Source organism: Bombina bombina, chromosome 8, assembly GCF_027579735.1.
Source record: "Bombina bombina isolate aBomBom1 chromosome 8, aBomBom1.pri, whole genome shotgun sequence".
Lineage (NCBI taxonomy): Eukaryota > Metazoa > Chordata > Amphibia > Anura > Bombinatoridae > Bombina > Bombina bombina.
This window is the reverse complement of record NC_069506.1, coordinates 203,306,965-203,319,599: the sequence shown is the minus strand read 5'-3', so window position 1 is coordinate 203,319,599 and position 12,635 is coordinate 203,306,965. Positions and strand designations below refer to the sequence as shown.

The 12,635-nt window shown below is 37.9% G+C and overlaps 1 protein-coding gene across 1 annotated transcript in view; it reads right to left on the bottom strand.

The window, feature by feature from the left end:
• NPHP3 (nephrocystin 3) overlaps positions 1-12,635 on the bottom strand; it is a 184,240-nt gene that overhangs the window by 87,585 nt on the left and 84,020 nt on the right. Inside the window, exons 16-17 of the mRNA XM_053690853.1 lie at positions 12,302-12,384; positions 2,571-2,709 (exon numbers count right to left, since the gene is read on the bottom strand). Of these exons, the coding sequence (XP_053546828.1) occupies positions 2,571-2,709; positions 12,302-12,384 (222 nt within the window). The remainder of the gene's footprint in view (positions 1-2,570; positions 2,710-12,301; positions 12,385-12,635) is intronic.

Here is a 12,635-nt window from a genome sequence, read left to right as displayed (position 1 = left end):
CAAATCCACTTACGTAAATTGCGTATCCTCTTTTTTCAATGGGACTTGCATAGCGCCGGTATTACGAGTCTGCCAAAAAGTGAGCGGTAGACCCTCTCTTGTCAAGACTGGTACCGCATATTAAAGTCAGGGCATTGGGGAGCTTAGGTTTTTTAAGTTAGGCTTTTATTTGGGGGGTTGGTTGTGTGGGTGGTGAGTTTTACTGTTGGGGGGGTTGTTTGTATTTTTTTTTACAGGTAAAAGAGCCGATTACTTTGGGGCAATGCCCCGCAAAAGGCCCTTTAAAGGGCTATTGATAGTTTAGTTTAGGCTAGGGTTTTTTGTTTTTTTTTGGGGGGGGGGCTTTTTTTATTTTGATAGGGCTATTAGATTAGGTGTTATTAGTTTAAATATCTTGTAATTTGTTTATTATTTTCTGTAATTTAGTGTTTGTTTGTTTTTGTACTTTAGCTAATTGTATTTAATTTATTTAATTGTATTTAATTTAGGTCATTTATTTAATTGTAGTGTAGTGTTAGGTGTTAGTGTAACTTAGGTTAGGTTTTATTTTACAGGTACTTTTGTATTTATTTTAGCTAGGTAGTTATTAAATAGTTAATAACTATTTAGTAACTATACTACCTAGTTAAAATAAATACAAACTTGCCTGTAAAATAAAAATAAACCCTAAGATAGCTACAATGTAATTATTAGTTATATTGTAGCTAGTTTAGGGTTTATTTTACAGGTAAGTATTTAGTTTTAAATAGGAATTATTTAGGTGATATTAATTTTTATTTAGATTTATTGTAATTATATTTAAGTTAGGGGGTGTATGGTTAGGGTTAGACTTAGGTTTAGGGGTTAATACATTTAGTATAGTGGTGGCAACGTTGGGGGCTGCAGATTAGGGGTTAATAAATGTAGGTAGGTGGCAGCGATGTTAGGGACGGCAGATTAGGGGTTAATAATATTTAACTAATGTTTGCGAGGCGGGAGTGCAGCGGTTTAGGGGTTAATATGTTTATTATAGTGGCGGCGACATTGGGGAGGCAGATTAGGGGTTAATAAATGTAGGTAGGTTGCGGTGACATTGGGGGAGGGAGATTAGGGGTTAATAAATATAATCTAGGTGTCGGCGATGTTGGGGATAGCAGATTAGGGGTTAATATGTATAATGTAGGTGGCGGCGATGTCCAGAGCTGTAGATTAGGGGTTAATAAATATAATGTAGGTGGCGACGATGTCGGGGGCGGCAGATTAGGGGTTAATAAGTGTAAGATATGGGGTGTTTAGACTCGGGGTTCATGTTAGGGTGTTAGGTGTAAACATAACTTATTTCCCCATAGGAATCAATGGGGCTGCGTTACTGAGTTTTACGCTGCTTTTTTGCAGGTGTTAGACTTTTTCACAGACGGCTCTCCCCGTTGATTCCTATGGGGAAATCGTGCACGTGCACGTACGACCAGCTCACCACTGATTTAAGCAGCGCTGGTATTGAAGTGCGGTATGGAGCAAAATTTTGCTCTACGCTCACTTTTTGTCTTTTAACGCCGGATTTATAAAAACCCGTAATACCAGTGCTGCATGTAAGTGAGCGGTGAGAGAAAACTGCTTGTTAGCACCGCATAGCTCCTAACGCAAAACTCGTAATCTGGCCGCAAGTTTGTGTACACAAAGTGATAACATAATGAGATATGATATTATCTGAAGCTCAACCCATTGTAATAAACTGTGGTTTAAAAGCACAAAACCAGCTACTTCATATACACAAATAAACCTGAAAATGTAATTTCTCATACATTTTATACTCTGCAGCTGGTATAACAAGCCATTGAAAATACATTAATATAAAAACAATTTTACAGTGTACTGTCCCTTTAAATTAGCTCTCAGTAGTGCATTTCTGCTCTTTAGCTGACTGTATCTATGTGCTTAACCCCTTTGCAGGAGTTAAAGGTTCAGTAAACACCTTGTAATTACAAGACATTTCTGTTGTGCTATAGAATAACATATAGAATAACATATCAGCCAAGTTACTCCTTCAACAAATGATACCACGTGAATGAAGTCAATATGAGAATAGAAGTAAATTGGAAAGTTGGTTAAAATTGCATGTTCTATCCTAATCATGAAAGAAAAAAATGTGGGTTTCATGTCCCTTTAATCGTGACCTTCAAGTTCCTTTAGTTGCTCTTTACACTGACATCTTACCGAAAATTTCTCTATTGTCAATAGTAAAAATAAGCAAAAAGAGAATGTGCCATGCGATTTTCAGGGACAACAAATGGGTTTAACTCTAACTCTTGAAAGGTCTTTATGTGTTTACCATTATTTTTAGTAACGAGGCAGGCACAATATTCCTTCACTACTCAGCAGTCTAACCATCTATATAATCAAAATATTCTGTAATAAGAAGGAGTAACGAAGTATATTTTATCTTTAGAATTAAGACAACATCTTTGTTCAAGAATTACATGTGACTTATTCATGCACAACAAATACAATATTAAACATTTAAAATGAATGCATAACAGGTAATAAGGAGCCTCTATCTGTTTGTGTGATTTTATAGCCAGTAGTCGTCATACCTCCCTCATGTAGTCCTTATCTTTAGCACTCGGCATAAAGTCTTGTACTAAATGTAGCGCCAGTCTGTACAATGTCACGGTATCCTGGCACTGCAGACAAAGCTGCAGAGCACTATCCGTACCTCCTGCTATACCAGTCCTGCAGATATAAACACATAAACAAAAACAGATGTAAGGAAAAAGAGAAAGCGGAAAACAAGTAGGATTAATGGATTGAGTATAACAGAATACAGAATTGCATTAACATAACTGTGATATATTGTCAGATGTTAAACACCAGAGTAAGTGGTTTTCATGATACCACCATATTTTTGTCACTAAACTTATTAAAGGGATATAATTCATTCTCTAATAGTAACTATGTGTTACTGAAACATGATTTAAATATTTTTTAACTTATTGCTCTCAATAATATTAAAAATAGTTTTGCAATGGCTGATTTTTGTGCAGTTTTGTATTAATCAACGAACAAAGGAGTTAAATGACGGCTCAGAAGCAGGACTGGCTTTGCAGCACACCTGGTTAACCATTTGATTAACTTCTTTGCATGGGTTAACACATAATTCTTAATTAATTAAATCATTCTGTTATTGCATTAACATTAACAAGGAGTTAAATGTATTATTTGTAAGAAAAGATAATGGCACTTAAAGGGTCAGTTTACTCAAATGTTTTCTCCCCTTTAAATTTGTTCCCAATGATCCACTTTACCTGCTGAAGTGTATTAAATTGTTTACAAGTATTTCCATTACCCTTATATTGGCATTTGAAATAGTTTATTTAGCCTGTGGTATCCCCACCCATCCTGAAAGTTTTTGGCCTCAAGGCCAAGCTGTGTTAGCACAGCCAGTAGAAGAAATTACACTCCCAGTGGGTAATAGATAGGGTTGCTACCTGCCCCGGTATCACCGGGACAGCCCCCGAATCAGGAGGAATGTCCCGTGTCCCGGGCCATACTCTAAATGTCCCAGACTCCCGCGGTGAGGGGCAGCTGAGCCAGCAACTGTAAGAAACCATCCCGGCCACGCCCTTCTCAGGGCAACCTTCAGGCTTCACCACTTCTGCATCTGTAACTTTCAGCCATGTAGCGCTGCAGTTAAAAATCATAGAGATGTAAGAACAGAGCTTCCATTATTGTGGTTTGTCTGGGCAATTTGTCAAACTCTATTGACTTCTGGTCCGACACATGGGCGTATCCCGTCACTTCCTTGTTTTGAAAAGTTGTAACTGGGTGTCCGGTGCTCCTGAACGGCCCGAGGAGGCAATGAACTCAGAGTAGTCAGACAGAGGGTGATGCCCCACTGAGTACTATGATTTCTCCTACAGAACCCCGGTTACGTTATCCATTGCATGTTCTTGTCTGTAATAATGATTTCTTTCATGTAATTGGCAAGAGTCCATGAGCTAGTGACATATGGGATATACAATCCGACCAGGAGGGGCAAAGTTTCCCAAACCTCAAAATGCCTATAAATACACCCCTCACCACACCCACAAATCAGTTTTACAAACTTTGCCTCCTATGGAGGTGGTGAAGTAAGTTTGTGCTAAGATTTCTACGTTGATATGCGCTTCTCAGCATTGTTGAAGCCCGATTCCTCTCAGAGTACAGCGAATGTCAGAGGGACGTGAAGGGAGTATCACCTATTGAATACGATGATTTCCCTAACGGGGGTCTTTTTCATGGGTTCTCTGTTATCGGTTGTAGAGATTCATCTCCTACCTCCCTTTTCAGATCGACGATATACTCTCAAATTTACCATTACCTCTACTAGAGAACTGTTTTAGTACTGGTTTGGCTATCTGCTATATGTGGATGGGTGTCTTTTGGTAAGTATGTTTTTATTACTTAAGACACTCTCAGCTATGGTTTGGCACTTTATGCAATTTATATAAAGTTATAAATATATGTATTGTACTTATATTTGCCATGAGTCAGGTTCATGTATTTCCTTCTGCAGACTGTCAGTTTCATATTTGGGAATATAAACACTTTAAGAAATTTGTTTCTTACCTGGGGTTTAGTCTTTTTCAATTTTGACTACTTTTGCATTTGCGGGTATTAGGCCCGCGGGTGCGTCAAATGTTAGACTTTATTGCGTCATTTTTGGCGCAAACTTTTTTGGCGCGGAAATTACTTTTTTTGACGCAACTTCGTCGTTTCCGGCGTCATACGTGACGTCGAGACCTTTTCACACGGCGGCGTCATTAGTGACGCGTGTGTCATTTCCGGTCAATTTTGGCGCCAAAAAAGTTTACGTTACGTTGTGCGTCATACTTGCCGCCAATTTTTTCATTATTTAAATACCCTATTCATGTTTGCCTCCTGCTTTCTTCTATCAAGAGGCCTATGCATTTGAATTTTTTCCCATTCCTGAAACTGTCATTTAAGGAAATAGATAATTTTGCTTTATATGTTGTTTTTTCTTTTACATTGAGCAAGATGTCCCAATCCGATCCTGTCTCTGAAGTTTCTGCTGGAACATTGCTGCCTGACGTCGGTTCTACCAAAGCTAAGTGCATTTGTTGCAAAATTGTAGAAATTATTCCACCGAATGTCATTTGTAATAGTTGTTATGATAAACTTTTACATGCAGATAGTGTTTCTATCAGTAATAGTACATTTCCAGTTGCAGTTCCTTCAACTTCTAATGTGCATGATATATCTGTAAATTTCAAAGAATTTGTTTCTGAATCTATTATGAAGGCTTTGTCTGCATTTCCACCTTCTAATAAACGTAAAAGGTCTTTTAAAACTTCTCATTTAGCTGATGAAATTTCAAATGACCAACAACATAATAATTCATCCTCTTCTGATGAGGATCTATCTGAAACAGAAGATCCTTCCTCAGATATTGACACTGACAAATCTACTTATTTATTTAAAATAGAGTATATGCGTTCTTTATTAAAAGAAGTGTTAATTACTTTGGATATTGAGGTAACCAGTCCTATTGACGTTCAGTCTAATAAACGTTTAAATGCTGTTTTTAAACCTCCTGTGGTTTCCCCAGCTGTTTTTCCCATTCCTGAGGCTATTTCTGATATGATTTCTAGGGAATGGAATAAGCCAGGTACTTCCTTTGTTCCTTCTTCAAGGTTTAAGAGATTGTATCCTTTACCAGCAAAATCTATAGAGTTTTGGGAAAAGATCCCCAAAGTTGATGGGGCTATTTCTACTCTTGCTAAACGTACCACTATTCCTATGGAAGATAGCACTTCCTTTAAGGATCCTTTAGATAGGAAGCTTGAATCTTATCTAAGGAAGGCCTATTAATATTCAGGTCATCTTCTCAGACCTGCTATTTCTTTGGGTGATGTTGCGGCCAAATCAACTTTCTGGTTGGAAAATTTTGCGCAACATGAATTGGATTCTGACATATCTAGCATTGTTCGCTTACTGCAACATGCTAATCATTTTATTTGTGATGCCATTTTTTATATTATCAAAACTGATGTTAGATCCATGTCTTTAGCTGTATTAGCTAGAAGAGCTTTGTGGCTTAAATCTTGGAATGCTGATATGACATCTAAATCTAGATTACTATCTCTTTCTTTCCAAGGTAATAATTTATTTGGTTCTCAGTTGGATTCTATTATTTCAACTATCACTGGAGGAAAAGGAGTTTTTTTGCCTCAGGATAAAAAACCTAAGGGTAAATCTAAGGCTTCTAACCGTTTTCGTTCCTTTCGTCAGAATAAGGAACAAAAACTCAATCCTCCTCCCAAGGAATCTGCTTCCAGTTGGAAGCCTTCCTCAAATTGGAATAAATCCAAGCCATTTAGGAAACTAAAGTCCGCATGAAGGTGCGGCCCTCATTCCAGCTCAGCTGGTAGGGGGCAGATTAAGGTTTTTCAAGGATTTTTGGATAAAATCTGTCCAAAATCATTGGATTCAGAGCATTGTCTCTCAAGGGTATCGACTAGGATTCAAAGTAAGACCTCCTGTGAGAAGATTTTTTCTCTCACACATTCCTGTAAATCCAGTAAAAGCTCAGGCTTTTCTGAAGTGTGTTTCAGATCTGGAGTCTTCAGGGGTAATCATGCCAGTTCTTCTTCAGGAACAAGGTTTGGGGTTTTATTCAAACCTATTCATTGTACCAAAGAAAGAAAATTTGTTCAGACCAGTTCTGGATCTGAAAATTTTGAATCGTTATGTAAAAGTACCAACTTTCAAGATGGTGACTATAAGGACTATTCTGCCTTTTGTTCAGCAAGGACATTATATGTCCACAATAGACTTGCAGGATGCATACCTTCATATTCCGATTCATCCAGAACACTATCAGTTTCTGAGATTCTCTTTTCTAGACAAGCATTACCAATTTGTTGCGCTTCCATTTGGCCTAGCAACAGCTCCAAGAATCTTTTCAAAGGTTCTGGGTGCCATACTATCTGTAATCAGAGAACAGGGTATTGCAGTGTTTCCTTATTTGGACGATATCTTGGTACTAGCTCAGTCTTTACATACTGCAGAATCTCACACAAATCAACTAGTGTTGTTTCTTCGGAAACATGGTTGGAGGATCAATTTACCAAAAAGTTTCTTGATTCCTCAGACAAGGGTCACCTTTTTAGGTTTCCAGATAGATTCAGTGTCCATGACTCTGTCTCTAACAGACAAGAGACGTTTAAAATTGGTTGCAGCCTGCCGGCACCTTCAGTCTCAGTCATTCCCTTCAGTGGCTATGTGCATGGAAGTTTTAGGTCTCATGACTGCAGCATTGGACGCAATCCCCTTTGCTCGTTTTCACATGAGACCTCTACAGCTTTGTATGCTGAATCAATGGTGCAGGGATTATACAAAGATATCACAATTAATATCCTTGAATCCTAATGTACGACACTCTCTGACATGGTGGTTAGATCACCATCGTTTGGTTCAAGGGGCTTCTTTTGTTCGCCCAACCTGGACTGTGATCACAACAGATGCGAGTCTTTCAGGTTGGGGAGGTGTTTGGGGGTCTCTGACAGCACAAGGGGTTTGGAAATCTCAAGAGGCGAGATTACCAATAAATATTTTAGAACTCCGTGCAATTCTCAGGGCTCTTCAGTTCTGGCCTCTACTAAAGAGAGAACCGTTCATTTGTTTTCAGACAGACAATATCACAACTGTGGCTTATGTCAATCATCAGGGTGGGACTCACAGTCCCCAAGCTATGAAAGAAGTATCTCGGATACTTGCTTGGGTGGAATCCAGCTCCTGTCTAATCTCTGCGGTACATATCCCAGGTGTAGACAATTGGGAGGCGGATTATCTCAGCCGCCAGACTTTGCATCCAGGGGAGTGGTCTCTCCATCCAGATGTGTTTTCTCAGATTGTTCAGATGTGGGGGCTTCCAGAGATAGATCTCATGGCCTCTCATCTAAACAAGAAACTTCCCAGATACCTGTCCAGGTCCAGGGATGTTCAGGCGGAAGCAGTGGATGCGCTGGCACTTCCTTGGTGTTATCAACCTGCTTACATCTTCCCGCCTCTAGTTCTTCTTCCAAGAGTGATTTCCAAAATCATCATGGAACAGTCTTTTGTGTTGCTGGTGGCTCCAGCATGGCCACACAGGTTTTGGTATGCAGATCTGGTTCGGATGTCCAGTTGCCCGCCTTGGCCACTTCCATTACGGCCGGACCTACTATCTCAAGGTCCGTTTTTTCCATCAGGATCTCAAATCATTAAATTTGAAGGTATGGAAATTGAACGCTTAGTTCTAAGTCATAGAGGTTTCTCTGATTCAGTGATTAATACTATGTTACAAGCTCATAAATCTGTCTCTAGAAAGATTTATTATAGAGTTTGGAAGGTTTACATTTCATGGTGTTCTTCTCATAAATTCTCCTGGCATTCTTTTCGAATTCCTAGAATTTTGCAGTTTCTTCAGGATGGTCTGGATAAGGGTTTGTCTGCAAGTTCCTTGAAAGGACAAATCTCCGCTCTTTCTTTTTTATTTCACAGAAAAATTGCTATACTTCCTGATATACACTGTTTTGTACAGGCTTTAGTTCGTATTAAGCCTGTCATTAAGTCAATTTCTCCTCCTTGGAGTCTTAATTTGGTTCTGAGGGCTTTACAGGCTCCTCCTTTTGAACCTATGCATTCTTTGGACATTAAACTACTTTCCTGGAAAGTGTTGTTCCTTTTGGCTATCTCTTCTGCTAGAAGAGTTTCTGAGCTATCTGCTCTTTCTTGTGAGTCTCCTTTTCTGATTTTTCATCAGGATAAGGCAGTTTTGCGGACTTCTTTTCAATTTTTACCTAAGGTTGTGATTTCTAACAACATTAGTAGAGAAATTGTTGTGCCTTCTTTATGTCCTAATCCTAAGAATTCTTTGGAGAGATCCTTACATTCTTTGGATGTCGTAAGAGCTTTGAAATATTATGTGGAAGCTACTAAAGATTTCAGGAAGACTTCTAGTCTATTTGTTTTATTTTCTGGTCCTAGGAAAGGTCAGAAAGCTTCTGCTGTTTCCTTGGCTTCTTGGTTGAAACTTTTGATTCATCAAGCTTATTTGGAGTCGGGTCAGGCCCCGCCTCAGAGAATTACAGCTCATTCTACTAGATCAGTCTCTACTTCATGGGCTTTTAAGAATGAAGCTTCAGTCGATCAGATTTGCAAAGCAGCCACTTGGTCCTCTTTGCATACATTTACTAAATTCTACCATTTTGATGTATTTGCTTCTTCGGAAGCAGTTTTTGGTAGAAAAGTTCTTCAGGCAGCTGTTTCAGTTTGATTCTTCTGCTTTTGTTTTAAGTTTTTTTCTTTTCAAAGTGAAAATAACTTATTTTTTGGGTTGTGGATTATTTTTTCAGCGTAATATGGCTGTTTTTATTTTATTCCCTCCCTCTCTAGTGACTCTTGAGTGGAAGACTCCACATCTTGGGTATTGATATCCCATATGTCACTAGCTCATGGACTCTTGCCAATTACATGAAAGAAAACATAATTTATGTAAGAACTTACCTGATAAATTCATTTTTTTCATATTGGCAAGAGTCCATGAGGCCCACCCTTTTTATGGTGGTTATGATTTTTTGTATAAAGCACAATTATTTCCAAATTTCCTTTGTTGATGCTTTCTACTCCTTTCTTTATCACCCCACTGGTGGCTATTCGTTAAACTGAATTGTGGGGAGGGGTGTATTTATAGGCATTTTGAGGTTTGGGAAACTTTGCCCCTCCTGGTCGGATTGTATATCCCATATGTCACTAGCTCATGGACTCTTGCCAATATGAAAGAAATGAATTTATCAGGTAAGTTCTTACATAAATTATGTTTTCCGTGCGTTGGAGAAGGAGCTAGAGGGAAAGGCAAGAGCTGGTGACGATGTGGGAGCCAGAGAATTGACTGTGTCTACACAAACATCAAGGCTATAAGTGGCTTTGTTTCTACAAAACTGAGGTGAACAAACCTGCAAAAGAGCTGTCAGATAACATTATCTCTCAGGTATCTATACTATTCTTAACCTAATATCTGTATTGGGAGGTAAAGGTTGGTATACTAAAATTTATTTAAGGATACATAGAACACTGTGAATCTTGATTAGAATTTAAGGGTGAGGTAACTCACCAAAGCCATACATCTCTATATGTAATATTGAGATTATAAAGCCACCAGATATTAATAATAAGAGTTGTTATATATGTACCTCATAAAAAAAGGAAAGATGAACAAGCAAGCCCGGTACCCTATTAAAGTGAACCATGCTAAATTAAATAATTTCTTAAATGTAAATACTGGCCTAATTTGTTTACAAAATATTATCCTGGTACAGATCCAAATATCATCTGATCCTTTACTTTCAGGTTTAAAAATAGTGTACCTCTGGTTAGGATCACACTGTTTTTGTTTCCTCTGTCTTGTTAGATGTGCATAATTTATAGCTAGATTATAAAGCTCAGTTTGTGTGGTTTACCACTTAGTAGCAGGGCTGCTGTTTTTCCCAGACACTTCACTATAAAAGCACAAATGACTGGGGTAGTTCTGGATGACTATAACAAAATGGCATTTGGGGATTTATGCATGAATAAACTGTAAAACGCAGCAGAGGTGTAACTAGAAACCACAGGGCCCAGGTGCAAGAATCTACGAAGGGCCCCCGCTACCCCCCCCCCCCCCACACACAAAAAAAAGGTGAATTGGATATATATATTTTTTTATTTTATTTTTACATTTAACACAAAAAAAAATGTGAATCAGATTATGTCTGCGAGATGGTCTGACCCCATATTACTGTATATAGTGATACTGTTTAACCCATAAGTACTGTATATAGTGAGTTAGTGACAGTCTGTAATCTGCCGGTGAGATGGCTGGCCTGACCCTACCCGCCCCAGTATTTTATAGAGTGACCACAGTAGTCTGTGACATGGTCCAGCCCCCCCGTACTGTATATAGTGGTACTGTATAGTGACACTGTTTATCCCCCTGCCCCCCCCCCCCATGCTGTAGTAACAAGGTCTGTAATTTGCTGGTTACACAAACATACACACACATACATGCATAAATACACACACAGTCACATACACACATAAACACTAATGGGTAAAACAGAAACACTAACCCCTGTAGTCAGAGACACTAGTGAGGCATCATGTCACACTCACATGATATTGCAGGCAGTGGCAGGTCAATGTTTTTTATTGAAAAAAGAAAAAAAAATATTTTGAAGCAGTTGCGACCTCTGCACCCCCTGTAGTTTTGCCCCTGAAACGCAGTAAGAATGTGCTCCATAAATTTATATATTAGTATATAATATAATATATATATTTCATATATATATATATATATATATATATATATTTATATATATATATATATATATTAGGTACATTTGATTTCATATTGAATTTGAGGCCCTAAGAAGCCATGCCCTGAGACACACCCTCTCCACCCCCATTTAAAAAGTGTCCAGTAATCTTCTAGGCAAAAGGTGGTAACCCTAGTTATAGAAGAGATAAGGTAATAACATGTCAATTTCCCATTGTTCTCTACAAGTATTGGTGATTGGTTTATGGACAGATATAAGATAAAGAAGCATGTATATGTACACAATGTGAAAGTAATGAGATCTGATTATACCTACAAGCTCAACCCATTTTATTAGTTTGTGGCTTCAAAACACAAAATCAGCTAATTCATACACACAAATAAGCCTTAAAAAGGCAAATCTCATACATTTTATACTCTGCAGCTGGCAAAAAAAGTAATTGGAAACACACTAAGGGAAAAACTATTTTATAGTATACTGCCCCTTTAAGGGATCAAATAACCATGTCGTTTTAGTATGTGGGACGCATCACCAGCAAGCTTAGGGATAAACTCAGAGAACATTTTAATAATGTTAAAAAATTGTCCCTATCTGTGCACATTTAAAATTGTCATGGAGGAGATTAACAAATCATATAGATAAGGACTAGAACACATTATTTAGAAAGGATATAACCTATTATATATTATTATATTATTAAAAACTTAGGCAAAAAAAAATAAACATTTTGAAATAAACACATTAGCACCAGATGATTAAATGCTAATAATGGATAGTGTTGGGATAAAAGTATCAAGGTTATTTATACCTCAAGATCTATACAAAAACCTGACAGATTTCCTCTCTGTCTTTAGCAACAGAATAAGATCCTTTGTAAGACAAAACGTCACTAAGAGCGCTTTTCACACAAAAAAAACTCAATGTTGGATGAAGATTCCATATATTAATTTACCATTGCCTTAACTTACCAGACAATTATTTTAGCAAGCAGAGTTACATATAAGGCATTACATGTTGTGGCAGAACGACAGTGTCTTTCCAACTTTCTTTCCTAAAATATGAGATTGTGCATGATAAAACAATAACAGAAAAGAGCAACACAAATCTCACATATATGGACTATTGCAGACAGTATCTAAAAGGAACATGGTAATGCATTACAACGCTGGTTTTCAAACCTGTCCTCAGGTCTCCACAACAGGCCAGATTTTCAGGATTACCTTGCGTGAGAACAAGTAAAATAACCTTGTTTACTAATCAGCCGATTGTTTCACCTGTGCTCCAGTTCAGATATCTTCACAA